Here is a 13,983-nt window from a genome sequence, read left to right as displayed (position 1 = left end):
TTTGGGGCCGGCAAAGCAAATTCTTGGTATGAAAATTGTTCGTGATCGCAAAGAGGGGCTGATTTGGTTGTCTTAAGAAAGCTACATTGAGAAAGTTCTTGAGAGGTTCAATATGGATAAAGCGAAGCCGGTTGGTTGTCCACTTGCGGGTCACTTCAAACTTAGTTCGAATCAATGTCCGACAAGTAAGAAAGACAAGGAAGAGATGTTGGAAGTTCCTTATGCTTCAGCAGTTGGTTCTTTGATGTACGCCATGGTTTGTACAAGGCCAGATATTGCTCACGCCGTTGGTGTGGTGAGTCGTTTTCTCTCTAATCTGGGTAAAGAACATTGGGCAGCGGTAAAATGGATTCTAAGATATCTTCGAGGGACTTCGAAGGTGTGTTTGTATTTTGGGGATGGTAAGCCGATGCTTGATGGGTTCACAGATTCTGACATAGCTGGTGATGTTGATTCTAGGAAATCTACTTCGGGGTATTTGATGACTTTTGCAAGGGGAGCTATGGCATGGCAATCTAAATTACAAAAATGTGTTGCTCTCTCAACTACCGAAGCTGAATTTATTGCCATTACGGAAGCTTGCAAAGAAGAGTTATGGTTGAAGAAATTTTTGCAAGAGTTGGGTTTAAAGCAAGAAAAGTATGTGCTTTATTGTGATAGTCAAAGTGCTATTCACTTGAGTAAAAATTCTACTTTTCATTCGAGATCAAAACACATTGATGTGAGATACCATTGGATTCGTGATGTGTTAGATTCGAAATTGTTACAACTCGAAAAGGTTCACACAGATGATAATATTTCAGACATGTTGACAAAGACTTTGTCGAGGGATAAACATTTGAAGTGTCGAACTTTGGCGGGTATGGTTGATATCTCCACCTAAGTCGGTAGGGGGAGAATTGTTGGGTATACCTCTTTATTGGAGTGTGGGACCCAATTGGTTTTGATAAAAGAGTTTTAATTTGGTTTGGTTTAGATATAATATATTTTTATATATATTATATTTAATTTGTGGAGACCTAATCCAATTTGAAAACAACTAGGGTTTGATTACAAAACCTAAGATTTAATTATATATATATATATATATATATATATATATGTGGCGTGGTTTTTGGAAAAAAATATACACAGTTTCGGAATTGGTGAACTATTAGCAGTGTTTTTCAAGTTTGGTGGGCTTTGTTCCTTAAGCACTGTTTGAAGTTTCGGTTGATAACTTCGGCATTGAAGAAGTTGATTTGGTGAAGTTATTTTGAGTCTTCTTCAACTCTGGTTCTGAAGATTTTGGTTCATCTATTTGGTGAGGTATTTCCTTTTGTTTATTTGTGATTATTTGGAATTCACCTAAGGGTGGTTTTGTGAGACCATTAGTGTCTCGTTTGTAATGGTTTGGAACTTGTTTGGTTGATAGTGGAATCAGATTTCGATCCTGTGGACATACCTCACATTGAGGGAATCACGTAAAAATTCTTGTGTTGCTTTTGATTTAATTTTTCCGCATTAGTTTTTATTCTCATTGATTGATTTACTTGTGGGGAATCACATATTTTCCCTAACAAGCTTCAGTAACAGATTTTATTTTGTTTCTTTCTCTGTTTTTATCATTTTGGTTTTACAGTACTCTGTTTTTAATGGTTCAAGGGAGAGAAGTTCTTGGGAACCCTTGTTTTTGATAGAACATTAAATGGATTGAACAAAAATCCAAATCCTAATAAAAAAATCAAGATATGTTTAACTCTGTAAGAGAGAGATGTTTTGTTGAGGATGAATACATGACGGTCCTCTAGTACCTATAAATTGATTACTACTTGCCTAGAATAAATTCGATGTTACATTTGCATTTCTTTGACTATTTGTTCTTCGTACATAATTTTGTGGATGATATTACTTTAGTTTAGACCGGGTTTTAATGCAATTGAGTTGTATGATTGATTAATGTCGTCATCTGTCTTTTTGTTTTGTTTTTGTATGTCTATCAAAATAATAATTCAAAGCCATTTGGAATTGGGATAAAAGATAAAACCTTCAAAATCGAAAAGGACAATACACTAAAAAATTATAGAGTGTGTAGTAAGTTATGGACAATATACAAAGTAGGAAATAATGAAAGAAAGGATAAACAATAAAGAAATTAGGATTTAAGATTTTTTTTTTACTCAAAAGATGTGTAATGAGATTTTTTTTTTTATAAAAAAAAAATGTGCATAAAATTTTTTTTGATATAATATTATGAGTGTATTTTAATGTCCATTATAATAATTTTGTTTTAAAATATAATTATCATTCAAATAATATTTCATTAAATATATGTACACAACTAAATATGTGCGTAAAAATAGAATTTTCCTTTCAAGTGGAAGGAAAGTATGTGGTAACCACATGTTCTCAACGCGTGAACCCAGTCCCATTGTCCCGCGTTGGGTTGGGTCTCATCTCATATGTTGATTTGTGAATCACATCGTCTCGCGTTGAATCACCTTTTCGTTTGTGGTACGTAATAACAAATTACATATATACTTTTAAAAAAAATTGACACTCAAATTCTATGATCCAAATCATTCTAGAGTATTATGTATATATTATTAATAAAATAAATTAAATTAATTTAATAATTGTAATTTTTTATATTATATAATTATTTATGAAATGCTAAATATATATTTAAAATTTAATCATCTATTTTATTTTTTGAGTAAATTACAACTACACTCTTGACGTTTGCTTAAAACATAGATTGTTTCATATGATTTTGAAAATTATATCTCACTCTTTCAAGTTTCTGATCACACAATTTATTACCATTTTTATTAATAGATCATCAAGTCAATTAATAGTTTTTAATAATTTATAAATATATTCAATTAATTATTTAAATAATTTTATTGTTGTATCTGAGCATAATTAGAAATTTTATTTTTTTAATTCATTCTCTTAAATTAAAAAAAATTAAAAAAATAATATTTGTAATTTTTTAAATTATAAGGACAAATTATATTTTAAATAAACTTAAGAAGTGTATTTATATTTTACCTTTTATTTTTAAAGATAAATAGGACAAAATTAAAAAAAGAAAAAAGAAAAAGGAATAGATAATGTACTTTCCATAAATCAACTCCACCACAAAATTGTGCAACCCCTACTATTTCTAAGAACTGTGTCTCAATTAATCAATGTCTCTCTCTCTCTCTCTCTTCAGTCTCTACACTCACCCTACATCCCAACCCCTTCTCCAACCTTCATCCTAGGTTACCACCTACTCTTTAAACCCAGATTTTGTTGGAGTGGGTTTGAATTTAATTGAAGTAGCATAGTTTCATAATGGAAGTGCCTGTTGTGTCCTTCATTGTCAACAGACTTGGAGTTTTGTTAACTGAAGAAGCAAAATTCTTATACGGAGTAAGCGACCAAGTTGAACAAATCCAAGTCGAGTTGAATCGAATGCAATGCTTCTTACAAGATGCAGATTATGCAATACAATCTGATCTTGTAGATGCGAGGGTCAACAACTGGCTTGCGGAAATCAGAAAACTTGCTTATGAAACTGAAGACATCCTCGAAACTTTTGTCATCCAAGTTTCATCCAAAAAGAACAAAAAGGGTTTCCGAAGCACCCTCAAAAGATTCGCTTGCATCTTCAATGAATGGATAGACGTTCACAGGGTCGGAAGTGAGCTCGGTGCCATTAAAAACAAGATCACTGACCTCACCGCTAGTTTACATACTTACGGCTTGAAAAGTATAGGTGAGTTAGTTCTTTAAATTTAAGTTTTTATTTATTTATTTGTTAATAATTTCAATTATTGTTATATTTTTATTTGAAGTATATTTTTTTTTCTCTTTTGAGATATATTCCATTACTCTTTCGTGTAACATAATCAATATTAGGAAAGAATAATATTTTATATTTTAATTTTTCAGGGAAATTTAGGAGAAATTAAAAGGACATCTCTCTACAAGTTTGTGTAAAACTTTAAGGATAACAACAATTTGATTGCTAGTTAAAATTCTTGAAATTTGAAATCTGAAAAGAGTGCTACTATTAGCACCTACCTTTCTTCTTTGGATCCCCATCTCTTTTATTTTTTTTAATTTCAATTTTATCCAAATATAAAATTACATTTTTACCCTCATCCCTAACATTCTAACCCTAATTTCTCAAATCCTAACCCTAACCCTAATTTCTCAAACCCTAATCCACCAACCTTTTCACCACCATCTCCACCCGCAACCCCTCTCTCTCTCTGTCTCTCCTCTCATCCACTAGTCTTTGAGATCCAAGGCATTCGCATTCAAATCAATTACTACCATTATTAACATTATGGAATAGCATATGATAGATACATATAGATATGTATAGATAAAGACAGAAAATAAATTTGGGCGTATTAGAGAGAAAGAGAGAGAGAGATATGATGTGGAGAGTGTCGTGTATTTTTTTGAAACAAAGTCTGTCGTCGGCGATTCAGTACAAGCCGAAGCCGTCGTTAGGGCTAAAGGCGTTGTGTTGGGATGCTAATGGAGGCGGCGGAAGTGGTGGTAGTGATGTGGTCGGAGGAGGAAGAGGAGCGAATAATAATAGTATGTCGTTTGTGGAGGTGAAGAAACTGATAAAATTGGTGAATGTGGAAGTGTTGAAGATAAAATGTTGAACATGAACTAGATCTGAAACACACACACACACAAAGGGAAGAGGAAGGGGTCGCGGTGGTCGGAGGTTGTGGAAGAGTGGTTGCTGGTAGGGGAGGTGGTGGGAGGTCACCGAAGGGATGGGACTGCCAGCGGTAGAAAATTGTAGAAAAACAATTGGGGTCAAAAACATGAGGGGTATAGATGGTATTAAGGTGGCGGTTTAAAGAAAAAAGGGATGAGATTCGTTTTGTTGGATGGGGTTCAAAGAAATGGGAGGTCTAAAGTAAAGAAGTAGGTACTAATAGCAGTCCTCATCTTAAAATAATAATGACAATTTTTAACATTAATAGTCCAAAATGCCCTTATGATCTTAAAAATCCTAATTTTTCTCATAACGTGGTTTCTCTCTCGTGTGACCTTTTTACGTTGTTGAAGTGATTTCAAAATTTTAAAATTTAATAATTTTTTATTCATATCTCAATTTTTTGTAAAATATATATTTTTAGAAATTTCAATGATTGGTCATCGAAATTTCACTGACTAACCGAAATTTTCCTGACCTGTCTTAGGTCAATAAAATTTCGTTATCTTTTTTTTTTTTTTGAAATTTTATATTCATCATGGATCGTGTTTTACGGATCTTTATAAAACAATTCAAAAAATACAAATTTTATAAATGGAAAAAAGATTTAGATCAAAAGTTATATAATTTTGAAATTTTAAAAGGAGTTACAAAAGTAATAGTTGATACTTGAAGCGGTATAGTGAGAGTATTTTTGTCACATTATACCTTGGAGGACCTATGTTACTAAAAAAAAAAAAAAACTTGTGTTATCCTTATCCTTCTAAAAAAATATTACTAGAAATCATAAATAAAAAATCCCGTAAATTTATAGAAACATATAAAAATACTATTTCACAATTTTAACCTCCACTTTTTTTAATATATATTTTATAAAGGATGTATTATTATATGGTGAAAAATGATTCAAAAAATAGAATTTTTACATACAAAATTCATACAAATTATGTGACACTGTTTTTTTTGGACCATAAAATAAGTGTTTTTTCCCTCTTCAAAATGAAAGAATCACAAAAGAAAAAGAAAAAAAAAATCATTTTATGTGAGCTTTTTACATGAAAATTCTATTTGTAAAACATAATTATTGAATACCGACCGTTAGAAAGGCTAAACTAATATTGCTATAGGTGAAGGCATAAGAAGTTTGGCAGTTGAAAAGCAACAAGAATTGAGGCAATCATATCAGCATGTTGTTGAAGAGGATTTTGTTGGGTTTGAGGAAGACTTGAACAAGGTTGTGAAACATTTGGTGCAAGTTGATGACTATACTCCTAGTCGAGTTGTCTCCATTTGCGGCATGGGTGGTTTGGGGAAGACCACTCTGGCTAAAAAAGTATATCATCACAAAAATATCCAGAGTCACTTTCATGGTTTGGTATGGGTATGCATATCTCAACAGTATCAAACAAGAGACATTCTGCAAGAAATCTTCATCAATCTTGTTCCAGAGAGGAAGGAAGATGTTGTTCGGATGGCAAATAAAGAGTTGTTTGAGCAACTTTATAAAATCCAGCAAAGGAAAAGATGCTTAGTTGTACTGGATGATATTTGGTCAATAGAGGCTTGGAAGAGCCTGAAACCGGCCTTCCCAAATGGAAACACGGGCAGCAAAATATTGCTAACGACTCGTAATAAAACATTGCCATCACAGATAGATCCATATTGTATCTTCCATGAACCACAGTGTTTAAATAACGAGGAAAGTTGGGATCTACTTCAAAAGAAATCATTACTAAGAAGAGATGGTAGAGGTAATATTAATCAGTCCACATTGCTGTATATTTTGATACAAATTAAATTATTTCAATGTTAGTTTTCACATCATCTGTGTGATCTATTATCATCTAAAAAGATTAATGACCCATGGGCAGAAATTTGGGAAAGATGGAAAATACTTTAGCTCTACTGGCCATAGGGTCGTACCAAATGTATTTAGAATATTCATTTTACAAAAACTACATAAAATTGAAAACTTTCAAGGAATTACTTTCCAGTGGGATAGAAAATAAAATTTTACATAAACATGTTTGCACCTCTGTACTTTTTTACTTGCATCTCATCACATAATCACTTGCACCCCCGTATTTTTATAATTTTTTTTTCTCTATCCCATTGTGTTGTAATTCCCCCAAGTTTCAATAGTTGGAATAGGGAAGGACTCGTACAAAAGAAAAAAAAAAAATCAAATTAATCACTATTCAAAATCACATGATCCATAGTTGTTTTCTAAAAATAGATAGTATATGATCTTAGTATTATGTGGTTATAAATATATGATGAATTATGATTTTTTTTCATAGTTAATTTACTTGATAAATCTTAATATAAATTATTCAAATAATCGAAATAGACCCAAATTGTCCCACACGACGGGTTATGACAGCATTCCCAGTACACCAAGAACTCAATGAATATCACACAGATAGAAACATAAAATTTATACAAATATGTATAGGGTAAACTATCAATAAGTCCTAATAGTTGGACTTAATTTCCATCAAGTCCAACTGAAAATAAGTCCTAGTAAAATCGTCGCTAAAAATAATTTTTTGTGACAATTTTTTGCAAATTATTATTTTTTTTTTTTTGGTCACAATTTTTATAAATTATCGCTAAAACTTACAGTTAGTGACATTTTTTTAAGATGAATTTTTCAAACTGTCACTGAAAGTTGAAAATTAGTAACCTTTTTTGTGGCAATTTTTAAAATTGTCGTTAAAACTTATATCTAGCGATATTTTTTGTGACAAAATTTTTAAACTGTTGCTGAAAATTAACATCTACTAGGATATATATATATATATATATACAGATATATGATGTGACATATTTAAGTCTTCTCATTTTAGATTTGGATGGGTCATGCTATATGCAAGTTATGACATTTGTAATTTTGATTATCAAAAATGTCTTAACTAGATTATTTTCAATTATAATTAAAAAAAAAATGAGTCATAACTAAACACCACAGAAGGTATAACTAAAGATATTTTAAATCATATCTAAAATAATCTCATAATCAATATCACAATGAATCATAAATAATATAACAATAAATTATAACCAAATCATAACCAACAATACAATAGTTTATAAATATCACAAAAATTATAGACCTTGAAAGTAGCACTTCCCCCCATTTGGAGTGGCCTTTATTTCAAAAATACAACTACCATATCATTCTGATTAAATATTTTGTAAATTAATGATAAAATAGCATTTCCATCCCCCAAAAAAAAATGTGGTCCAAGCATTTCACTTGGAAAGAAAAGCTACTTCTTTTATGTAATTTACTAATCTAAAAGACCGGAACATAATTGGATGCTAAAAAATTTAGTGTTAAGTATAATAACATCTCGTGAACTAGTATTGAATATTAGTATCCTCTTAAACTACAAAATTGTACAGTTAAACCTTTTAATTTTAAAATATCATACAAATATCTCTATTTAGAATTATTAGATACATCCAGAGTATCATGTTGTCTACATGATATACTCTCGGTCAATGAGAAACCGCAATAAAAACTAAATAGTCATCATTTGTCTCTTAACTATCCCCACAAAGATGAGTTAACATGTTCCATTCATAAAAGTTTTTGCTATGCAATTAATATGAAACACCATGTTGACAATGACACATAATACTCCAAGACTAGTCACTAATTATTGATTAAAATTTGAATGACGTAAGTCATGTATGATAACTTTGTAATACTAGCTTGAAGAATGGAATCTAGAAGGAAAGTTAGGGGTACATGCATCACTCTTTTTATTTTTTTTATTCATCTTTTTGTAAAAAATTAAAAATTGATTAAAATAATAAATTCTCAAACGGGGCCATAGTTTACTTCTTGGCTCCTTAACATCACTCCCTTTGCACCAAATGCATGCATGAATTTGAGCTTTTTCTTCTTTGTTGATATAGAACTTTTGATTGAAAAGATGCAAGTATCAATGTAAACAGTGCTGACTTTGAGGCAAAGTTGAGGGCGCGGCTGTTTTGGACCCCAAAAATTGGTTGAAAAAGAACCATCCCTTAAATAGAAACAAAAAATCTTGTTGGTGTAGTAAATTATTTAAAATTAACGGATGATTATTTTCCAAATATATGGTTTGTGTATAGAATGTTATTGACTATCCCTATGATAGTTGTTTCTGAAGAAATAAATTTTCTAAGATTGAAATTGATTAAATCTTACCTTTGGTTAACTTTGTCACAAGAATGATTTAATGGATTTGATTGTTAAATTGAATTATGCAAGTTTGATTAGGATTCGTTTGGAAAGTGGGTTGGCCTTTTGGCTCTTTGAATTTTTAGTTATTTTAGCCTGGGTTTAAAAAGCCTCATTTGGGAAGGGTTTTTTTAGCTTTTTTGACTTTTTGTGAGAGAAAGAATGTAATGATTACGGGTTGGATATGATGTTTTGTCTTATTGAGCTAAAAAACCTATTTTGCCTTTTTGTGGCTAAAATAGCCCCAAACCCAACCCAACCCAACCCAACCCTTCTTCCCAAACAAAGCCTTAGTAATTTTACAACTACTAATTTGAGTTTTATACTGGAGAATACGAAAGTTGAAAAAATTTAAATTACCAACCGATTTTATTTTGCACAAAAAAAAAAAGTTTAAAAATCAATCCATATTACAAGCTCGCTTTAGAATTATCTATCTATATATGTATGAGAGTCCCATGTTAAAAAACTTGATTTGGGTCTCAAAAAAGTCGGCAAATTTTCATTTTTTATTGCTTATTCACGCATGCATTCATTAGAATTTTCATTTTTTTTTATAGACTCTAGACAATAATCTATTTTTGTTGTTTTTAAATTTTGCATTTTGTTATTTTCGTAGACTCTGGAGTGCTTGACACAAATATGGAGGTAATAGGGAGGAAAATGGTAAAGCTGTGTGCTGGTTTACCGTTAGCAATCATTGTGCTTGGTGGACTTTTGGCAACAAAGCATACATTAAGGGAATGGGAGGTTGTATACCAAAATGTCCGTTCGCATAAATGGAATGACGACCCCATACAACATGACAATGTAGTATCAAAGGTGTTGGCTTTAAGCTACCATGACTTGCCTTATCAATTGAAGCCATGTTTTCTATATTTTGGTCACTTTCCAGAGGATTATGGGATAAGTCCTGAAAGACTATATCACTTGTGGATAGGTGACGGTATAATTGTAGATGATGATAGAGTGGGAGATGAAACAATAATGGATGTGGCAAAACGTTACTTGGGTGCGCTTGCACAGAGGTGCATGGTTCAAGTAGAAGTAGAGGAGTATACTCAAAGGATCAATTATTGCCGCATTCATGACCTTATGTTGGAGTTGTGTTTATCAAAGGCAAAAATGAATGATTTTCTCGGGATCATTCATCTCCAACGCGAAACTGATCTAGCTAATTGCTTTTCCACCACATCAACAACTACTGCTCCTAAAATACGCAAACTTGCAATTCATTTGAATAGGGATGTCAAAAGAGTTGTCCTCTCTGAATTGGAGACAACTAAACATCTAAAATCCATATTGTTCTGCAATTCAAGGAGTGTCCACGAGGAGTCTTCAATAGAGTTGAACTCCCATTTGAAATACTTCAAATTGCTTAGGAATTTGGATCTTGAAGAATTTAAGTTTGATGAAAAGTCAGTCGAATCAATAGGCAACCTAATTAGCTTGAGGTACTTGAGGTTTAGAGGTTGTTTGATACCGAAATGGCATTCATCTATCTGCAAGTTGAAACACCTGCAAACCTTGGATTTACAATTTTGCAAGTTCAACTCAGGTGAAGTGATAGTCATACATGGAATGGAACAATTGAGGCATTTGTATATTCCGTTGAATTTCAATGTTAAATTAAAATTTGATGGGTTGAGCAACCTCGAAACATTAGGAGGGTTTAACACAGGGTCTTGTGATGTCAATGATCTGTGTAAATTGATCAATCTTCGGCAACTAGAAGATGCAACTTTCTGGAAGATGCACAATCAGGACTTAGCGGCTTTCATCAACTACCTAAGCGTCGGTGCTGACCACCTCCGACAAACATCCTTATCAATTGTTGAATTTTGCAAAGAAGAAGAAGAAGACTTGACTCTTCTCCAACAACTCTTAGGGTGTCACCATCTTTACAGATTGAGTATTCGTGGAATTATTCCCAAGTTACCAGAGTACTGCCAGGGTTTCTCTCCCAACCTCATCGAGTTAACGTTGGTGGGATGTGAACTTGAAGAAGACCCTATGCCAACATTGGAGAGGCTACCTAACCTACAATATCTCTATTTAGGTAATTGTGCCTTTGTGGGGGACAAAATGGTTTGCTCTGCTAATGGTTTACCCCAACTCAAAACCCTACATCTCTTTAATTTGGAGCACTTAAAGGAGTGGGAGGTGGAAAAAGGAGCCATGCCCAATCTCTCTGCTTTAGAAATTGTTTTTTGCCGAGGACTAGAAATGGTTCCAGAGGGACTGAGATTCATTGCGACCCTCCAACGATTTACAACAAAGGATATGAGCGAAAATTTCAATAACAAGCTTCGAAGGGTCAATGGTGAAGAAGGAGAAGAGTTTTACAAAGTGCAACATGTGTCTTCCCTCGACATTTGGTAAATTTCTTAATTCTGGATAATCCTTTCTTTCACAAGAGACGAAACAACTATTGGGTCTCTTAGGTGCTGTTTGGTAACACTTACGTTTTGAGTTTTCTGTTTATATTTATAAAAATTTTAAAAACTCAAATAAAAACTTGTTTGGTAAAATTTTTGATTTATAAATCAATGATGTCAGTTTATAAATTTGGCTAAAAAATGAAAACACAAAAAATGTGTTTCCATTTTGAATTTTCAGTTTTTTTTTTTTACCACCCAACACTAGCCACCATCCGCCACCATTTTCCACCGCCGTCTTCCGCCACCACCACCCACCACCCGCCTCACATCACCACCTGCCACCACCACTCACCACCCACCTGCCTCCACCACCCGCCACCACCACCCACTTGCCACCCACTTGCCACTACCATCCACTCCTCGCCGCCACCACCACCACCACTACCCACTACCCACCTGCCATCCACCTGCCACCACCCACCACCCGCCACTACCATCCACCGTCCGCCACCACCACCCGCCACCTACTTGCCACCACTACTCACCACCCACCTGCCACCACCATCCACCACCTGCTACCACCAGCCACCCACCACTACCAGCCACCTGTCACCCACCCACTACCACCACCACCACCACCACCACCATCACCCACCACCCACCCACTACCCACCTGCCACCACCACCTACTCGCTACCACCTACCACTCGCCACCTGCCACCGTCACCCACCTACCCACCACCACCACCACCCGCCACCCATTTGCCTCAGCCACCCACCACCCGCCACCACCACCACCACCACCACCACCACTACCCACTCGCTACCACCCACCACCTGCCACCGTCACCCATCCACCCACCACCACCCACCACCCATCCACCACCACTCATCACCACCCACCTGCCACCACCACCACCACCACCCACTTGCTACCACACATCACCCGCCACTGTCACCTACCACCACTACCCGCCATTCGCCACCTACCTGCTGCCACCACTCGCTACCACCCGCCACCGTCACCCACCCACCCACTACCACCACCTACCCGCCACCCACCGTCACCACTTTCCACCACTGTCTTCCGTCGCCACTTGCCACCACTTGCCATTTCTCACTCTTTTTTATATTTTTAAATTTTTTTGAACATTTTGTCAATTACCAAACGCTTTTGTAGTTTATGTTTTTTTTAAAATAAACAAAAATCAGTTTATAAAATTTTTATAAATATAAACTGAAAACGTAAACGTTACCAAACACACCCTATCGTTTCTTTCACATCCCCCTCATTAATTCTCATCATAAAATTTGTTAATACATATATCTCTCTTTGCTTTTTTGCCTTCATATTGGTTTAGGGGTGGACAAATTATCATAGAATCAAAAAAACTAAACCAAACCAAAATTATTGGGTTGGTTTGTTTTTTTTTTTTTAATACATTGGTTTAGTTTTGAGTCTTCAATTTTTGGATTAATTTTTTGTTTAGGTTCTATCTATCTCGAACAAACCTGATAACCAAATCTATATATTTATTTATATTATAAGATTCAATCTATATCGGCATGTTTTTACCTAATTGGTCTATTCTAATGAACTTGATTACAACTAATCATTTCTCACTATTTATTTTGATTTTCAGTTGATATTGAGAAGCATAAGAAGAAGAATGGGAAGTGGAAGAAGAAAATACTAGAAGGTAGAGTTGGAATTTACAATACTTAATTTTATTTTATTAGTTGTGTTACTGGATTTGATTTATTTTGGTTGTATTTAAACTTGAGTTGGACTTCACTATACTATTCACAACTGTTGGCTTGTATTAACAATATTTATTTATGTTTGTGTTAAATTTAAATATTAAAGACTTGTTTATTTTAATTATTTGGTTCAAGTGCACGATTCATTTAAATATGTTTTAAATTTAATATCAATTCAAACCAAACTGGCCCCTCTATTGGTTCATATCCATAAAAAAAATTAATACGAGACTTGAGTAATAAAAGTTGAGATTTTTTATAATAGATCCCCTACAATAAGATTTTTTTATAAGAAAACAAACGAGCCCATAAGTTTTATTGTGAGGAGAACGACACATGCAACAAACCCAACCCAATTACTGAATAAATAATTTTATTTTTTAAACTTTTAAATACTAATTTTTGATTTAAAATTTTATTTTTTGAAAGTAATTTTTGGAATACTCTCATCAAAATCCATTTAGTAAGAGTTCGTATTGAATATGCAATATTAAAGAAAATGTTATTTATTTTTCGAACAATGAAATTTTTATTATCTATTTCATATTAAAAATTAAAAATCCAAAATTAAGTGCTACAAAATGAAAAACCATATTTCATTGTTTGTAGATTAGAAAGAAATTTCACTGTCTATTGACATCAAATAGAAAATTTTAAACTAGAGGGATAAAATGCAAAATTAGCATTGGTTGCTAAAAAAACTTCGATAAAAAGAGGTATCACGCTCACTATCAGGTACAAACTTTTGTTATGTGTAGTGTCTTTTTCTTTTTTGTTTTATTTCGTCCTATGCTCATGTGTTTTAGAGAGAATATCATTAAAGAACTAAACGAAAATTTTTATATTTTTTGAATTACCAATGCATGCAATGCATATGCCATATGACCCTTCTA

The 13,983-nt window shown here is 33.4% G+C and overlaps 1 protein-coding gene across 2 annotated transcripts; it reads left to right on the top strand.

Annotated features, from left to right (window-relative positions):
* The first annotated feature begins 3,132 nt into the window (after nucleotides 1-3,132).
* LOC145813863 (putative disease resistance protein At1g50180) lies at nucleotides 3,133-13,211 on the top strand. 2 transcript variants are annotated; one of them, XM_082910071.1, is made up of 4 exons: nucleotides 3,133-3,745; nucleotides 5,842-6,465; nucleotides 9,568-11,326; nucleotides 12,973-13,211. In XM_082910071.1, the coding sequence occupies exons 1-4, from the start codon at nucleotides 3,322-3,324 to the stop codon at nucleotides 12,974-12,976; spliced, it is 2,811 nt and encodes a 936-aa protein (XP_082766197.1). In that variant the 5' UTR covers nucleotides 3,133-3,321; the 3' UTR covers nucleotides 12,977-13,211. The 2 variants fall into 2 exon arrangements, with proteins under 2 accessions (XP_082766197.1, XP_082766198.1); XM_082910072.1 differs by lacking the exon at nucleotides 5,842-6,465 and having other exon boundaries at nucleotides 3,134-3,745.
* Nucleotides 13,212-13,983: the final 772 nt, after the last annotated feature.

Source organism: Camellia sinensis, chromosome 15 (genome assembly GCF_055761805.1).
Source record: "Camellia sinensis isolate YWXY chromosome 15, ASM5576180v1, whole genome shotgun sequence".
Taxonomy (NCBI): Eukaryota; Viridiplantae; Streptophyta; class Magnoliopsida; order Ericales; family Theaceae; genus Camellia; species Camellia sinensis.
The sequence above is the reverse complement of the archived record's forward strand: the minus strand, read 5'-3'. Positions and strand labels throughout refer to the sequence as shown.

Coding starts and splice junctions, on each gene's coding strand:
- LOC145813863 (XM_082910071.1), top strand. CDS start 3,322: ATGGAAGTGCCTGTTGTGTCCTTCATTGTCAACAGACTTGGAGTTTTG. Junction 3,746..5,841: donor TTACGGCTTGAAAAGTATAG/GTGAGTTAGTTC, acceptor ATATTGCTATAG/GTGAAGGCATAAGAAGTTTG. Junction 6,466..9,567: donor ACTAAGAAGAGATGGTAGAG/GTAATATTAATC, acceptor TTATTTTCGTAG/ACTCTGGAGTGCTTGACACA.